The 15,871-nt window shown below is 37.3% G+C and overlaps 1 protein-coding gene across 13 annotated transcripts in view; it reads left to right on the forward strand.

The window, feature by feature from the left end:
- Positions 1 to 15,871, forward strand: part of DOCK10 (dedicator of cytokinesis 10) — a 150,881-nt gene that overhangs the window by 107,614 nt on the left and 27,396 nt on the right. For 7 of the 13 annotated variants that reach the window (XM_035544606.2, XM_050712488.1, XM_050712489.1 and 4 more), the window contains exons 25-38: positions 397 to 466; positions 3,514 to 3,627; positions 4,569 to 4,640; positions 5,245 to 5,391; positions 7,264 to 7,347; positions 10,039 to 10,135; positions 11,821 to 11,865; positions 12,269 to 12,444; positions 12,577 to 12,693; positions 13,707 to 13,818; positions 14,528 to 14,649; positions 14,735 to 14,849; positions 15,013 to 15,079; positions 15,400 to 15,447. In XM_035544606.2, coding sequence (XP_035400499.1) covers positions 397 to 466; positions 3,514 to 3,627; positions 4,569 to 4,640; positions 5,245 to 5,391; positions 7,264 to 7,347; positions 10,039 to 10,135; positions 11,821 to 11,865; positions 12,269 to 12,444; positions 12,577 to 12,693; positions 13,707 to 13,818; positions 14,528 to 14,649; positions 14,735 to 14,849; positions 15,013 to 15,079; positions 15,400 to 15,447 — 1,386 coding nt within the window. The remainder of the gene's footprint in view (positions 1 to 396; positions 467 to 3,513; positions 3,628 to 4,568; positions 4,641 to 5,244; positions 5,392 to 7,263; positions 7,348 to 10,038; positions 10,136 to 11,820; positions 11,866 to 12,268; positions 12,445 to 12,576; positions 12,694 to 13,706; positions 13,819 to 14,527; positions 14,650 to 14,734; positions 14,850 to 15,012; positions 15,080 to 15,399; positions 15,448 to 15,871) is intronic. The other 6 variants (XM_050712487.1, XM_050712495.1, XM_050712490.1 and 3 more) reach the window with 2 other exon arrangements.

Raw genomic sequence — 15,871 nt, forward strand, 5'->3', positions numbered from 1 at the left:
AGATCTGAGAGAACCAGATAAGTAGCATTGCCAGAGAAGGAGGCTCTTACTTCTCTGTTTTATTAGCATACTTTATTTTTTCTTACTCCCAGTCTGAATAAGTCCTTATAAGCTTTAGTTAGTTAATAGATGCATTCTATTGTAACGTCAGTACAGGTGTAATCATTAAAACTGTGAGCATTTTGCTAGATGAATGCATATATAGCAGCATGATCCATGCAAGTGGAGGGCCCAAGGAGCGACTGGTTTTGCCTAGTGGGACAGTTTCTGCATGCACTATTCATCATTTGGATCATATCCATCAGGGGCTGTTTTAAACGGGGAGTTGATAGCAGAACAATGTGGTGCATTAGATGTCCTTTCTCTGCTTTATGACTTTTTTTTTAAATCTTCCAGGGTTCTTACTAACATTGTTGCTAAGTGCCATGAAGAACAACTAGACAACTGCATCAATTCTTATGTGACGGTATGACTGCTGTTAAACTTCAGTATTTTGTGTGGTTTTGTTTGTTTGTTTTCTTGTTTATTCTTAGTTGTACTTGTTTGTAGCTTTCTCTGTATTAGCATTATGGCTTTCTGCCACTGGCAGGCTGGGTGACTCAGCAGCGAGGAAACTAACATAAGCCTTGGAAGAGGCTGAGTGAATTTCAGTCCTCTGTCATAAGTTCCCTGTGCCACCTTGGACAAACTACGCTGCCTCTCCTTGCTCTGGTTTGTGGGAGGAGCGGATGTCTTTTAGAAGACATGTAGGAGGGCCTTGTCTTTTGGAAGCAAGATGTGGTGCAAATGTGCTTCCAGCTGAGCTAAGAGTGTAGGTTTAGTGTCAGTCTCTGTAAAATGGGGTTAGGCTAAGAGAACTTCCCACATTGCAGGGCTTATGAGGGTATGTGCAGAGAAATACCTGAAAGATCAGGAAACTTGAGCCAGATAGATACCTATAAGAGATCGATTTAATGTAGTTTGACAGTTTGCAGCATTTCTTTTCACCATGATGAGATCTACAGCTTTAAAATATCTGTCCAGCTGTAGTACAGGGTTACCCTTACTACAGTTAAAAATTATCCACAAATAGTAATTTTTATATATAACTTATTTCAGGTGCTCTTCACGGTTTCAAATTGCTGTGTTTTTTAGGGAGCTATAAGTTTTTAACCAAGCTTTTGATTATTTTCTTAAGAAATTAGTTTAGTTTCAAGATCCTGTGTCTTTGCATATGCTATTGTACATAAATTCATTTCTCATCTGTGGAATTCAGATTTTTATAACTACACCCTGTTTACTCAGCTTTTTTCATCCATCGTTATTTTTGAAGAAGGTATTATGTAGAATGTATATGTATTCTTTGTTTTGTTTTTTGGGGAAGTTGTAGTATTACTTAAAAAACCAAAGTAGTGGCCTTTTTAAAGATGACCTTTTTGTTATCTGCATCAATTTAAATATCCATTAAATTAGTATGAATAATGCTGTAGACCAGTAAGTATCTGATCAAGAATATATTTGGGTATCAGATTTAGAAGCTGAGAATTTTATGAAGAAGCATGTTTTTAAGTAAAAGTTTACATTAACCACTATTACTGACTGAAAATAAATAAATAAATAAATGAACTTAAGTGTTACTTTTTTTCCTCTCAAGTGTCTTTTTTCCTTATTTATTTATTTATTTATTAATTGAGAGAGGGGACTGGAAAATTTCGTTCTGGCTTTATTAGAGGAATCAGTAATGAGTAAGTTATATCTTTGAGTGTCATGCTGATTACCTTATTTGTTTATATCAAACGACAGAATAGAGGAGAATTGCAGGTTATTAAGAGAATTGAGGTAGATATTGCTATCACTTTGTATCTTGCCTTGCTATCGCTTGGTGGTGATGGAACTAATGGAAATTGTCACAGAGTATTTATGAATGTGAAGTGTTGAGTAACAAATGTCTGTATGGGCTTCTAGCTATAGTGATGTGCTGATTCACTGTAAACCTAGTAGTTTTCATAACATACATTTCATTTGTGGATTGTGACTAATATGTGACATAAGGTTTTTTAAATTAAATTCAGGAATAAAGTGAAAGCAAATACTTTCCTGACAAACTCTGAAACTTCAGCAAATTATGGGTAATATAATGAAAGTACGATAGGAGTCAGGTTTCTAAATGGGAAAGCTGTTTTTATTTCAGTGTTTCAATTTTAGTTTCAGTGTTGACAACTGTTGGTTGATATCTCCAAGGTGTGGATTTACTTTCACACTTCGTGAAAATACATGTTTATAGGCTATGCATCTGAGCACCTTAGTAGTCAAATTCTAGTCTCAAGTACCCTAATTTAAACCCAGAGGAATTCTGCTGAAGTCCATCAGAACTGTTCAGGCTGCAAAGTAATAATGAATGTAACATTTAAAAATAGATAGTCGAAGGGGTATTAACACCTCTGCTAATCAATAACTTCTGAAATTTACATTAGACACCTATTGTGGCTAAAAGTCTTTGAAATAGCAGGTGATTAATCAGCTCCACCAAAAGTCCATTTAGCTTGTTTTCCCATTTTCAGCAGCAGTCAAAAGCCAATAACTGTTAATCTCTTTTATCCATCTGTAAGGAAATGAAGAATACCTACTCTAGAGATGCTGTTTTGAGAATAAGTAAATTCAGAATTGTGAGTCACTCAGATACAATAACAATGTGAAACTACATTGACTTAAATAAGTGGACACAGAAGTACCACATTGCACAGGGAGAACTTATTGCATCTGCTCTGGAAATAAGGCTGAATATTAATAAGATATTTTCAAGCGCTAGTCCTTTCTTTTACATTTTTTCTATTTGTATTGGAAAGGTATTTATTCCCAACTGGTGCACTCGCAGTGCTCTTGCTTTTGGGAAGCTACAATGGATTCCAGTACCAAATTATTTGCGTAATAAAATAAAATGTTGAATAAAACTCATACTGTGTTTATGAGTTCTGGGCAATTTAGTAGGTAAATTCCTATCTTGAGGGTCTGATTTCTAAAAGGGGTGTAGTTTTCCCCTTCCATCAGTTCTAGTGGGTGCTTTACACCTTTCAGGATGAAGAGTTGCTACCAGCTCTAACTGTTGCCATTGGAAGAAAGGAGCAAGTGAAGGGTGGCCCTGACTAGGTGGGTGAAAAACCCTCCTTACTTCCTCTATTTGCCTTTTTTTTTTCTCCACTCTGGTGAAATGGTTTGGAAGACAGTTTAGAGGTATCAGGTTCCTATGACCTATTGGGAAGAAAAAAAAACACTGTAGCAACAATTTTAAGCAGAAATTCCTCTTGGTTCACATTAAGCTGAAATCAATAGCAAGTTGTGTTTAAAACTCAAATTTTGTAGGGGAGTGATGTTGTGCCACTGTGAGGGGAATTAAACTTTGTGTGAATGTATTTTTCAGTCAAAATGGTTTGGAAGGTAAAGGTTGTCAGCTGTTAGTGGTGTATCCTCTCCTACTAAGACTTTTTATGTTTGTTTTAATATACATTTTGATTTTTTTTTTCTTTTCTCCTTCAGTATGTGTTCAGGACCAAATCATTTGAGGAGAGAACTGTTCATGAGGAGCTGGCCAAGAATATGACTGGTCTTCTGAAGTTAAATGACCAAGTAACCGTGAAACAGGTTTTAAAGGTGAACAACACTGAATTAGCCCATTTGTAGTTTTCATACTGGTTTTCTGCATGGAAAGTCTTGTCACATCTCTTTCTCCCATTCTCTTTCCCTGTGTGAGCTTTGCACAAATCACAACCTGCGCTGATTCAACAGAACAGACTTAAAAGACTTGCTAGAACTTTTCAACATAACTAATTTCTCAGAGTGCCATGGTTTGCATAATAAAATTCCTCCTTTCTGCTACTGCTCAGTCAAGGTGGGGAACCTAATTACTATATAATATGACATTAGCAATTACTTTTAGGACATTTTAATTTAATTTTTCTTTTAGAAGTTGTTGCATAGAGAATATTAATGTGTAAGTAGGACATATATATATGATTTTAGTTGCTGCCTTTGATGGGCAGTGACCAAAATGAGAAGGATTGAGGTTCCCTTAAGTTCCTCACATAAAACAGGTCTAAGAAGTTCATACATATACAAGCTCCATCAGTGCTCCCAGAACCTACAGGTTCCAGTATAAAAGCTAGTCAGTGCTAGATCAGAAGTTCTCAATGGCGAAGATATGCTCAACTGTTCAGGTTCTTCACTGAGAGGGTGGTCGGGCACTGAACAGGCTCGTCAGGGCAGTGATCACAGTGCCCAGCCTGCTGGAGTTCAAGGAGAGTTTGGGCAGTGCTCTCAGATACATGGCCTGGTTTTGGGGTGTTCCTGAGTGGAGTCAGGGGTTGGACTCGATCGTCCTTATGGGTCACTTCCAGCACAGGACATTCTGTGATTCTATCATGCAAAGTTACTCAAATATGTAGCACTCAGACTCTTCCATTTGTTTGTCATGTGGAGTTTACCCATGTGCATTACTGAGAAATGCAGTCCATCTCTAAAGAATGGAATTAGCCTCATAAAATATTTATCAGATAATCATATCTCCTAATCTCTTTTTTTCTTCTTTTGAACAGCACTCGTGGTTCTTCTTTGCAGTTATCTTAAAATCAATGGCACAGCACTTAGTTGATACAAATAAAACAAAAGTAAGTATGTGTGTTGCTCTTAATGAGGCAATCAGTTTCCAAGGGAAAATATAAAATGCAGAATTATGTGAAATAGGTATAGTTGGACTTTTCTTCTTGACTGGTCAAAAAAAAACAGAAGCTATTACGCATTTTAAAATACTGTTTTTACCTGCAAAAATATGACTCATACCTATTCTAGCTTGTACAGAACTGGTGGACCAAAAATACAGTTGCATCAGCTTTATAATGGATGGGTTAGAATGGAATGAGAATTCCGTAATTTCTGGTGGTTACCTGGCAGTGCGTAACTAGATGGCAAATGAGAGATCTAGAAACTGCTCTGCTTTGAGCAAACTTGTCATATCTGGAGATCAGTGTATTTTTCTGTCTGGCCTCTTTTCTGCCTGGTTATCAAAGACTCTATTAGTATATTTGTGCTGGAATCTGTGGATAGCATTTTCCACTTTCCAATGGACAAGATCCATGGAATTCTATAAGTACTTAAATATTATATGTCGAATGACCTGTGTTTTTATTGTCTTTGCTCTTGGCTTGAACTTGTTTTCAGATTTAATATGTAATAACATACAATCAAGTGATGATCTATCTATTCACTGCTTAGGTTTCTCGAACTCAGAGGTTTCCAGAATCGTTTCAAACTGAGCTGGATACACTTGTGATGGTCTTGGCAGACCATGTTGTTTGGAAGCACAAAGATGCTCTTGAAGAAACCAGGAATGCAAACTACAGCACTGCCAAGTTCCTCAAGGTGAGATGTTCTGTCATTACACTTATTTGCCCATATTTAGTGCAAGAGTGAATCTATTCAGTCCAAGCTGAAGGGAATAAAAACAATTCTGCATCAATGATGGCTCAATTTCCAAGTTTAGCATTGACCTGCAGTTAGTTTTTCTATTCCCTTGGGTCTTTGACAATGCAGAAGCTTTTTCTAATTCTGTTTTAAAACAGTTCTGATTGATTTGTATCTATTTTTTAAAAGAGCCCAAGTTTGCAAATTCTACAAATTCTTATGTTATATTCAAATTGGTAAGAAGCTTGGTGAGAAATGTAAATGTAGTTGCAGTTGTTACTTTTTCTTTAAATACTGCGTTTCTGAATGACTGTGGGTAGATTAATATTTCCTAATCATAACCACAGTAGGCGACTTTTACAAACCAGGATAAGTAAGTTTCAAGTATTGTGTGAAATACTGTAACTTACCTTTTTATGTGTGTCATGCCAGTTTATTTACTAGATATAAAGAAATACATGTGTTTTGGAAAAGTCACAAATAGGGCTTGCAATTTTTTCTTTTTGTTCTAATATTTCTCAATCACGTTTATTTTCCCAACATTGAATTAGCTGTAGAGCATGGGAAAATTGGCATTCAGTAAGAGGCATGCCCAGCTACTTAACTAGAAATAAACCTTGGGGGTGGGGAGGGAACCACTTCCATTAGCATACAGAATGTTGTACATAGTGTACACTGAAACCTAGGCTTATATCTTTTATGACAGATTGAAGCACAGCATTAGGAGAGAGCTGTATTCCAGCAGCAAAATGGAGGTGAGGTTAGAAGGAAAACAACCACAAACTGAAGATGGATTTTTCTCCTTTCATGTATAAATAAAATAAATGATAGAATTTAGAATAGATAGAAATTGATGTCCACTGCATTGATCTCTGTTGTTGCTTTCATGTGGAAACCCAAATTGCTGTTGATAAACTGATGTTAAGCTGCATCTCTCCATACTGTTGTATCATTTGGAAGGTGACGTTGGTTTGAGGCAGGAGCGTGAATGGAGAAGCTGTTGCAGTTTAGAATGTTATTTTTGTTGTTAATCTGAACTGGGAAGACAGTAATGTTGTATTATGTGATAAGGCATATGGTTTTGTTTTAATTTCTTTGCAAATCTACTCTGACAGAAAGAATTACATGGATTAGATATGATATCACTGTCCAGGCTGGGGCTTGCAGGAGTCGTGTGAATACTATGTAGCAGAAGGCTTAGGGCTTTGCTAGCTTCACAGAGTTCAGAAGCACCAGATGAGATGGGAAATTCAAGATTACCTTCCCTGTCTCATGGGCTGACTCTGCAAGGGAAAAATGTCAATAACTAGTACTAGGGGCCTCAAAAAACCTTTACATGTGGCTATTTAGCCTCATCAGTCAGAAAGAGACGTAACATCCTCATCATATAGTGGCTTGAGTATTTGCTCCCAGAGAGACAATGTAGTTCACAAACAGTGAGTATTTTGGCTGGAATGATTCTTCAAGAGTCATTGCTTCGTCACTGAAGGAGATACTCAGGTCAGCTCCCATCACATACCACCTCTAGTTATTGAGTGTTGCAGTACGTGAATAACTTTTATTAGATAAGCTTTCTGTTGGTGCACAGTACAGTGTAATAATTATTTTAGGCTGTAGACAGTGAAAATGAAAAGTATAATAGATTTGTTATTACAAGGCAGGGTGTGAAGAGCCAAATTCACCAGTTCCACAGTTTTCCTTGCCCTGCATGAAACTGACTTCACCCACCCAAATGATGTAGGTTTATAGGTGACACAAGGTAAACAGCTAGGTAAATGAGGCCAGGTACTGCTTTTTTGCTATAAAATAATATTTTTCCCCCTTTCATAGCGCTGCTTTACGTTTATGGACCGTGGATTTGTTTTCAAGATGGTCAACAATTATATAAGTATGTTTGGAACAGGAGATAGCAAGGTATAGTTTTGATTTTTTTTGTTGTTGTTTTTTTTCCTAAGTGACTCACTAACAAAACGTTTTTATATTAAAATTATTTATAATCTATTCCATCGCTTTGCCATTCTCAGAACTCGAGTCAGTGGAAACATTTAACACTCTGTTAAAACCTTAATTTTGCCAGAGGTCCCCTGCAGATGGACTCTTGGTTAAACATGAAACTTACTTATATGACTGTTTCTGGGAAGTTTTTTAGATGCACAAAAATCAACAGATGTGCAGTTAAGAACATTACCCTTTGCAGATGAATAAGACATTAACAAATGTTTTATGTAAACCTTGTCTAAGTGGTAAGTATCGTTAGTAATTACCACTCTGCGACTACTGTTAACAAGAATAACATTTCATTTTTGTTATTGTTGTTTTTGAGCCATCTGTTCTCCTTTCTGAAAGTAAGTAGCTGTGTCCAAACACTTTCTCACTGAGTCCTGCAAAAGCAGGCTCTGCAAGGACTGCTAAGAGTAAAACACGGAAAAGGCTGACCAGTTCTTTGAATTTGAGATTTGATTCTTTGAGAGTACACTTGTGGTTTGGACTACAAATATCAGCAACTGTTGGCAGTAATTTTCTTTTAGGGCAGTAAAAAACATCTGAACAAGTTACCATTGTGTAAATTCAACTGAGAATGTATGTAACATCTCGGTTACTTTGAATGGTATACTCTTACCTCATTGCTGATGCAAAAAAGCCAGGCAGCTCCAAATTAGCTTGCACTTGCCATGAGGAAAATTCCCTGCAGCCCAAATTTCTTCAATAATATCTATAATAGTCAGTGATTTAGTTTGGACAATAAATTTCAAACTGCAAGAGGTCTCCACATTATTCAGCTTGATTCCTTCACTCTTCATCCATTCAATCAGTCTTTCTGGTCTTTATCCTACGCAGCTGGGTTTCAGAACTATCATAGCAGAGTGTACAAGACAATAAATAACAGAATGCATCTTTTCCAAAAAGCTTACAAAAATTTTGTCCGTTAACCTTTTATAACTCTTTAGTGCTGATCTGGTATTTGTAGGTAATGAACAAGATTACTCCGGTCTGTTTCACTTTTTAGTAAAACCAAACTTCATGTTGTACTCAGATCTTTCAAGTAATCTCTGGAGCAGATGTAGAATGGAGTTTCTTGGTATTAGTGCTGTAACCTGGAGTCTATAATTCTGTGAACAATATTATGTAATCTGAAAATTGTTTCCACATTTCAAACTTCACTAAATACATTCAGCTTCAAAAACAGATGTTTAATTAAAAAGAGACAATATAATGGCCAGTAGAAAAGCCTGAGATTAGTCAGTGTGCACATCAGAAATTAGCAGCTCCTTGGCAGTAAGTGCGTGCGCATTGTCAGCCACCCAGCTTCGCTTCAGAGCCATCTGCCAGGACGCATGAAGCAGAATCACTGCAGAGCTGAGACAGATGTGCCACTGGAACAGGCTTTGCAGCACTTAAAAGCAATAGCCATAAAATAAAATGAGAGATTTCTGACCTCAAGGAAAGGCCGTTGTCTTGGATTGTTTCCGTTTTCAATCAGACCCCTAAGCATGAGTTGGTTGTTAAAATTTGCTGCAGAATTCATTTATATGTATCTTTTGCTTCTTTAATGGGATTGTTTATTTATCAAAAAAGTTTGTACCACAATCTGACCTCTCTTTTCAGGAAATTTAACAGCATGTATTGCTGTAGTTTATAGGTGTATCAGTATATAACATTGCAGTCTGAATTTAATTGTGAATGAAGCATCATGGTTTCTATTCCACAGAAACATTCACGGTATTCCATATTTTGATATTTAAGCATCATTTTGAGAAATATTTATTCAAAAGGTAAAATGTCTCATTGGAACTCAGTTCAGCATGGCGTTCCTTCAAAATATCACATTTCCTGGAAAATATATTTCAGCTGCTTCATTTCTTTAATTGCCATTAGACCGTGCAATCAATGGGCGACTGTATTCATGCTCAGGTACTACAGTGCAATAAAACATGTCAGAGAAAAATTCCCTGCCATTCCCTACTCTCATTAGATTGTAAAAAGCATATGTTCCAGGTATCCTAGTCTGATGGTAGCAGCAGAAAAACTACAATTTATCAGGGATTGACTGACTTAATATATAACACACATTATTACATAATACCAAAATCCCTAGAAGCTGGAACTGACGGGCATCAATAGAGGAAGCTTCCACCAATATCAGTATGTTTGGGATCAGACCTGTGTGGCTAAAGCTTTGTTTTCGGTGGACAAAATAGAAAAAAAATAGAGGAGAAAGACATAATAGTTATGATGGTCCTAAATCACATGAACTGAGGAAGATACCTGACTATGATTTTATGTTACAGTATATACCATTAAAAAGACCCAGGGTAGCTTTAAATTTGCCTTAAATATGTTGCTTAAATCAAGCTTAGATTTATCAATACATCTTTAATGTAAAGTTATGTTTGAGGAATGCATTAAAAGCTTGTTGGTCTGTGACAAGTTCCTCTGATAACATAAGAAAACCAGATGTTATTCATGTAGCTTGGCATAGCCAGCCATAAAGTTTCACTATTGGTTGTGAGTATGAATTTTAAGGTAGTGATAAATAGTGCAGTTCTGTCTTACTGTTTTCCCTCTTTTAATGTAAACTGAGCTGATGCCTTTTGTGATTTTCAGACTTTACATCAGTTCAAATTTGACTTTCTCCAAGAAGTCTGTCACCATGAACACTTTATCCCTCTGTGCCTGCCCATACGGTCTTCAAACATTCCTGGTAAGCTGTCATGCTGAAAGGGTTTCTGCACAGCAGGGAATTATTGGGTGGTTCAGGTAACAACTCTGAAGTACTGTGTCTGTATGTCAGCCATGGAAGCCCATAATATCTTGTCAGGTGTGGTACTTTACAGCCATGGTGAAGTGACATTATTTTTATCACGCTAAATATACACAACTCCTGCCTGTCCAGCTGAGAGGTGACTCTTCCTCTGGAAGTTTGTGGTGAATGAACTGGACTGGTTGTGAACACAGAATTACTAAAGCCTTGGGAGATGATGAGCTAGGGAAAGGTTTAAACAGGTAGAGTAGGAAAGGAAAGACACTAAGGCTGAAGTGGTGATAAGAGAATTGTGAAACTAATAACTGGGTAGAGCTTTCTTGCTGCAGCTGGGAGCATGACTTGTCCACGGTGGCCCCTCCTTTGGGAGGAAGATCTGAGCTGGTCACACAGAAGGAGTTTGGAAACCATCTTCGTGGATGATAGGCTGTTGGTATTTCTGCCTCCAAAGCATCTCAAGGATTAGCATGAAGGTCCCATGCGATAGCCATTTTCTGCCAAGTTGGCACTGAGTAGTGCAATGTTTTACCTGGAGCAGTATGGCAAGAGAGGCCCATTTCAGAATGCATTGCTGATCCCTCCTGAGCTACTTCTCAAGGCTGGGAATAATGTATATCCTATGTTTTGCAGGGAAATGTGAGCAGGTTTTGCCTATGCTCTACCAGAGGAGCAAATTCTCTGCCTATGCCCCAAGCCAAGTAGCAGCCCTGTTTGCTCAGTGCTGGGCCTGTGCTGATGAGCCCTACTTTCCGTGGCTACCCACCTTCTAGCTGGACAGTTTGCATGCACAACAGGTTTTCTTCCACCCGGAGAGCACAAGGCTTACAGTGAGAGCAGGGTGTTTCCCTCTTCCTTTGCATGCCTCTGTTGTTTAGAACCTGACTTTGTGGCCAATTCTCACTACTAGGTGCTTTTCCTCTTCATTCAAAGACACGGGGATTTTAGCCCTGGGCACCACTGACAGTTCTGACAGTTTTGTGGACTCTGAGAAGTTCACTTGGGATGTGGTCACTGAAGTTGCTGAGAGCGGAAGGCACCTTCCAGGGAAGGCAGAATGATATTTCTGTGCAGCATTTCTCAAAGGATGGACCCTTGTCTCTTTTTTGCTTTAGTTTTTGCCACCTTAAAGAGAGTTCAGTTCTGCTGCTCATTGCTGCTATGAAGCTTTAGAAATTTTTGTTTTCCAAACAGCACATTTTGGAGAGTGGCAAGTTATTGGTTAACAATTAATTTTTAACCTGGTTAGACAACAAGTGTGCAACTAACACTTTGTAAAGTTTATTACTTTTTGTCATTGTGGAAAAAAAATATATCTTTAGAATAATTTGATGAATAAAATGATTTGCCATTTCATACTGTTTTTAGTGGGATTTAAAAACTGAGACACATCATAGTAATTTCTTGTGAATAATGAAGTAAAACTGTCTATTCATCTTCCATTCTATATGAAACAGTTGTCCAAAGTTTTAGAAAAAACTACTGGCACAGCCCAGGAGAAACTGTTTCATTTAAATTTCAGTCAAATAATTCAAAAGGATATAAAGTAAATAATTTGTGCACTTATGTTTTGCTGTGTTTTTTAATGATTTTTGCCTGCTATTGTTTTATATTTATGATAAATGAAGACCCTGTGACACCTTCAGAATCAACCCAGGACTATCGAACATCAGGTATGAGCGAAATGGCTGCATAAGAATTAAGTGGAATTGCGCATTAAGAACTACAATATTTATTTCAACCATTGCCACTGAACTGGGGCAAATACAGGCAAACATTAATCACCATTTGTTAGTCTGGATCTGTGTGTTTTAGAACTCTTCCAGATAGAATATGGAGACAACAGTTTTGACCCTGCACCTCAAAGAAGTGACTAGTCAGAGTGTGTGCAAAACATTTGAGATTCTAATATTGGTATATGCATATAAATTGGAGGAATGGGACAGACAGTTCAGGAAATCAAGATTTAACAGTGGATTAAATAAATCAAAGTTACTGACATTTTTGAAAATGGGAGAGGGTTTTTTTTTATGCAACATATATTAATTTAGACATTCTTGTCCTTTCTGTTCCAAGATATTCCAGAGTACACATTGACCAATGAATTTTGCCGTAAACATTTCTTAATTGGAGTACTGCTGCGGGAGGTTGGTTTTGCCTTGCAAGAAGACCAGGATATTAGGCACCTAGCTTTGGCTGTGCTTAAAAACTTAATGGCAAAGCACTCGTTTGATGATCGATACACAGAGCCGGTAAAGAAGCTGTTTGTTTATTCTTTTTCCTTTGCTTTTTCATACAGTGGCTAAAATATGTGAAACATCCTTAGCCAACCAGTGTACATTAATTAATTTATTTAGGTTCATTTTATATCATTTGTTTTTTAGGCAAAACAAGCACAAATAGCAAACCTGTACATGCCACTCTATGGAATGCTTTTGGACAATATGCCAAGGATTTACATGAAGGATATGTTCCTTTTCAATATCAACACTTCCAATCAGGTAATTCTTGTGAGTTTTCAGAACTCTGAAAGGATCAAACTGAGGTCTGACCCTAAGGTCTGAGAAAAGCAATCTGGTGGGAAGAAGCCCAAATGTGCCCTGGTCAGAAATTAGCTAGCAAAATACAGTTCTAAAAATGCTGATTCGTTTGCACCCAAAATGTTTAATTTGAAACGTTTCGATTTACCCAACACCTGCAGAGCCCTGGGAGTCTGTACTGGCAGGACCCTGAGTCTGGGACAGTTCCAGGGCACAGGTTGTCCTGGGGCTGGAAGCTCCAAATTAGAGGCTCATAACCCCAGCCAGTTTGTGTGTCTGCGCTAGTGCCATGGGCTGCGGGCTTACCCTCTGGCAGGTCCCTGGGCAGATCTCTGAGAGACATTGTTGTAGAGAAAAACTCTCATCACTCACAGATTTTTTTCAGGGTTATATCATGGACTCACAAGCAGTTTCTTTAGTACAAGAAGAGGGACCATGAGCAACAGTAGGAAGTAGAGGGAATGCATACAAGTAGCTGAAGGAGGGAAGGGGTACAGAATGCCTTTAGAACAGCTTTACTGCCACAAAAAACATCTGTATAAACTGTGCATGTGGTGGAGGAGCAGATTTGCTTATTTCTTAAAAGAGTAGATGTGTTGTAATCAGACCTGATCTAAAAACTAGAAATAATTTCTGCAGGGGTGTTGTGTTCTTGCAGTAAATCAGCCTATTTCATCTGATAATTGCTAACAGCATTTAATGCTCCTATCCTAATGTTATGCTAATGTTTAAGAAGCAAACACAGACTTGGTATGTTCTTTTCAACTCCAATGATGAGTGTTTCACATTGAGGCTAACTTGGGCATATTACAGTAAGCCTGTTTTTTTTTTTTAAGGCTGTCATGTATCAACAGCTGAAAGTAGGTTTTCTAGCTCAGTGTCTAAGAAAAGTCAACATTGCATATGTGCTGTCATTGTAAAAGTAAACAGTGATAACATTTAGCAGAGTTTATTCTGTTTATTTTAAAATACAGGGGTCTAGGGATGATTTGAGTACAGCTGGAGGATTTCAGAGCCAGACTGCGATGAAACATGCAAACTCCGTGGACACTTCTTTTTCCAAAGATGTTTTGAACTCCATAGCAGGTATAAATGACAGATTGATCATGTACACAGGTAGATTTCTGTGTATCTCAATGCATTGTGCTTTCTGCTTAGTACTCATGGATGATATCATTAACCCATTTTATGTGATATTCAGGGAAACATGGTATGCGATGTTTCTCTTCTCTTTGGGTGTTTTTGGATTGATTTTATTTGTCTTGTGAAGCTGCTCTTCTTCCACTGCTTCACTTACTCTCCTGCTTTGGAATGATGCCAGTAGTTAGGCTCTCACAGATCCCTGTACCTGAGTTCATTCTTGCAGTCTGCCTGGGTTAATAGTCCCAAGGTTTCTCCTGAAAACCCCTGAAGTCTCTTGAAGGCGAGTGCTCTGAGTTTTCCCAGGCTTAAAGGAAGGGTAGAAACACAACTTTTGTTTACTTCTTCCTCATTCCATTTCAAAATTCAGGGAAGTCCACAGGCATCTTTCCACTGATTTTCATGGCTTTGGGTCAGGCCTTATGGAATGCAACAGGGCATTTTAATGCCATGAATAATGGCAAACTCGGTCATTTTACTTCAACTTGTTGAATGTTTTTTATACTAAACATACCCATCAATAGCTTTGGCATTGGAAGTTCAAAGCACTGGTATCAATCCAGCACGACACATTTTAAGTTCTCCATTTTTCTTGTTAGTTTTTGTATCCATAAATGTTTTAGTTTAGCATGTTTGCTATGACTTTCATTTACAGCCTTTTCATCAATAGCTATCTCTGCAGCAAACCATGCTGACTCCAGAGCTTCCTTAGCAAGTCTTGAATCTAACCCAAGTACCAATGAAAAAAACAGTGAGAGAACTGACACGTGTGAAAAGGTACATGTGCAAATGTTGAAAATGATTCCTAGATTTAGATACTTATTACTATACTCAACAAAGCCCTTCACTGTCAATTCAACAGATCATGAGACCTTTGTCTTTGATTGGATCGACCCTTCGTTTTGACAAGTTGGATCAAGCTGAAACTAGAAGCCTTCTTATGTGTTTCCTTCACATTATGAAAACCATTTCAGAAGGTAAGAAAATGTACATTACCTAGTTTACGTTGTTGTGAAATATTGTGAATGCTGAATCCAAACCAAAGTTAAAAAAGAATAATTATCAGTGTATTTTACAGGCTTTGGGTCAAGTTTAATTCCCTCTAACAGATACACAATACATTTTAATATCTCCCTTTAGATGCACTGATTTCATACTGGTTGCGAGCACCATTCTCAGAAATAACAGACTTTTTCAGCATTTTAGAGTAAGTTCACTTTGTGGTTCATTGATTTTATGTTAAACAATGATGTTCTAAACTGGCTATTGCAAATAATTTCTTTGTCCACCTTGTGGTATAGCGGGATAGCTGTTATATCTTGGATTATTTTGCCATTATCTTCTGAATTTGTAACAAGATATTATTAATGAAACCCATATCCTTCAATATGTTGGCCATTTCCATGAACAAGGGCCTTAATACTTTGGGTTTTCCTCCCAGAAGAGATATTCATAGTAGTACTTCATAGTATTTTATGTATTTAGGGAATCATTAATAGATGTAAAATGTGCTGTTTTATCTTTCAGGGTTTGTCTTCAAAATTTCAGGTATCTAGGAAAACGCAATATTGTAAGGTAATTCTTTAGTTATAGACTATGTTGTAATATTTAAATATCATTGCACTATATTAGACTATGTTACAGTATTTAAATGTTACTATCTACGTTAGACCTAAATGTTTATCTGTGTTTTCTTCTGAAAGCATCAGTCTGACATACTGAAACTGATGTATGCTTCTTTTTTTCTTTTATGCAGTCTTATTATGATGTTCTAGACATGAAAGTGCATACCTGCTGTAAAAGATAAATTGTTTGTGAGGATAACCACCGTTGCATTTGTAACCCATAGTACTGGACCATTCCTCAACTTTATTTCAGCATATATCAAATAAAGGAACTTGAATGCTGTATTTTTGTTCTATATAATGGAGCAAATGGTTTTAATGGGAATTGATGAACGTTCCACAGCAATCAAAAAAAAAATCTGTCTCTGTGCACT

Source organism: Cygnus atratus, chromosome 9 (assembly GCF_013377495.2).
Source record: "Cygnus atratus isolate AKBS03 ecotype Queensland, Australia chromosome 9, CAtr_DNAZoo_HiC_assembly, whole genome shotgun sequence".
NCBI classification, from domain to species: Eukaryota; Metazoa; Chordata; class Aves; order Anseriformes; family Anatidae; genus Cygnus; species Cygnus atratus.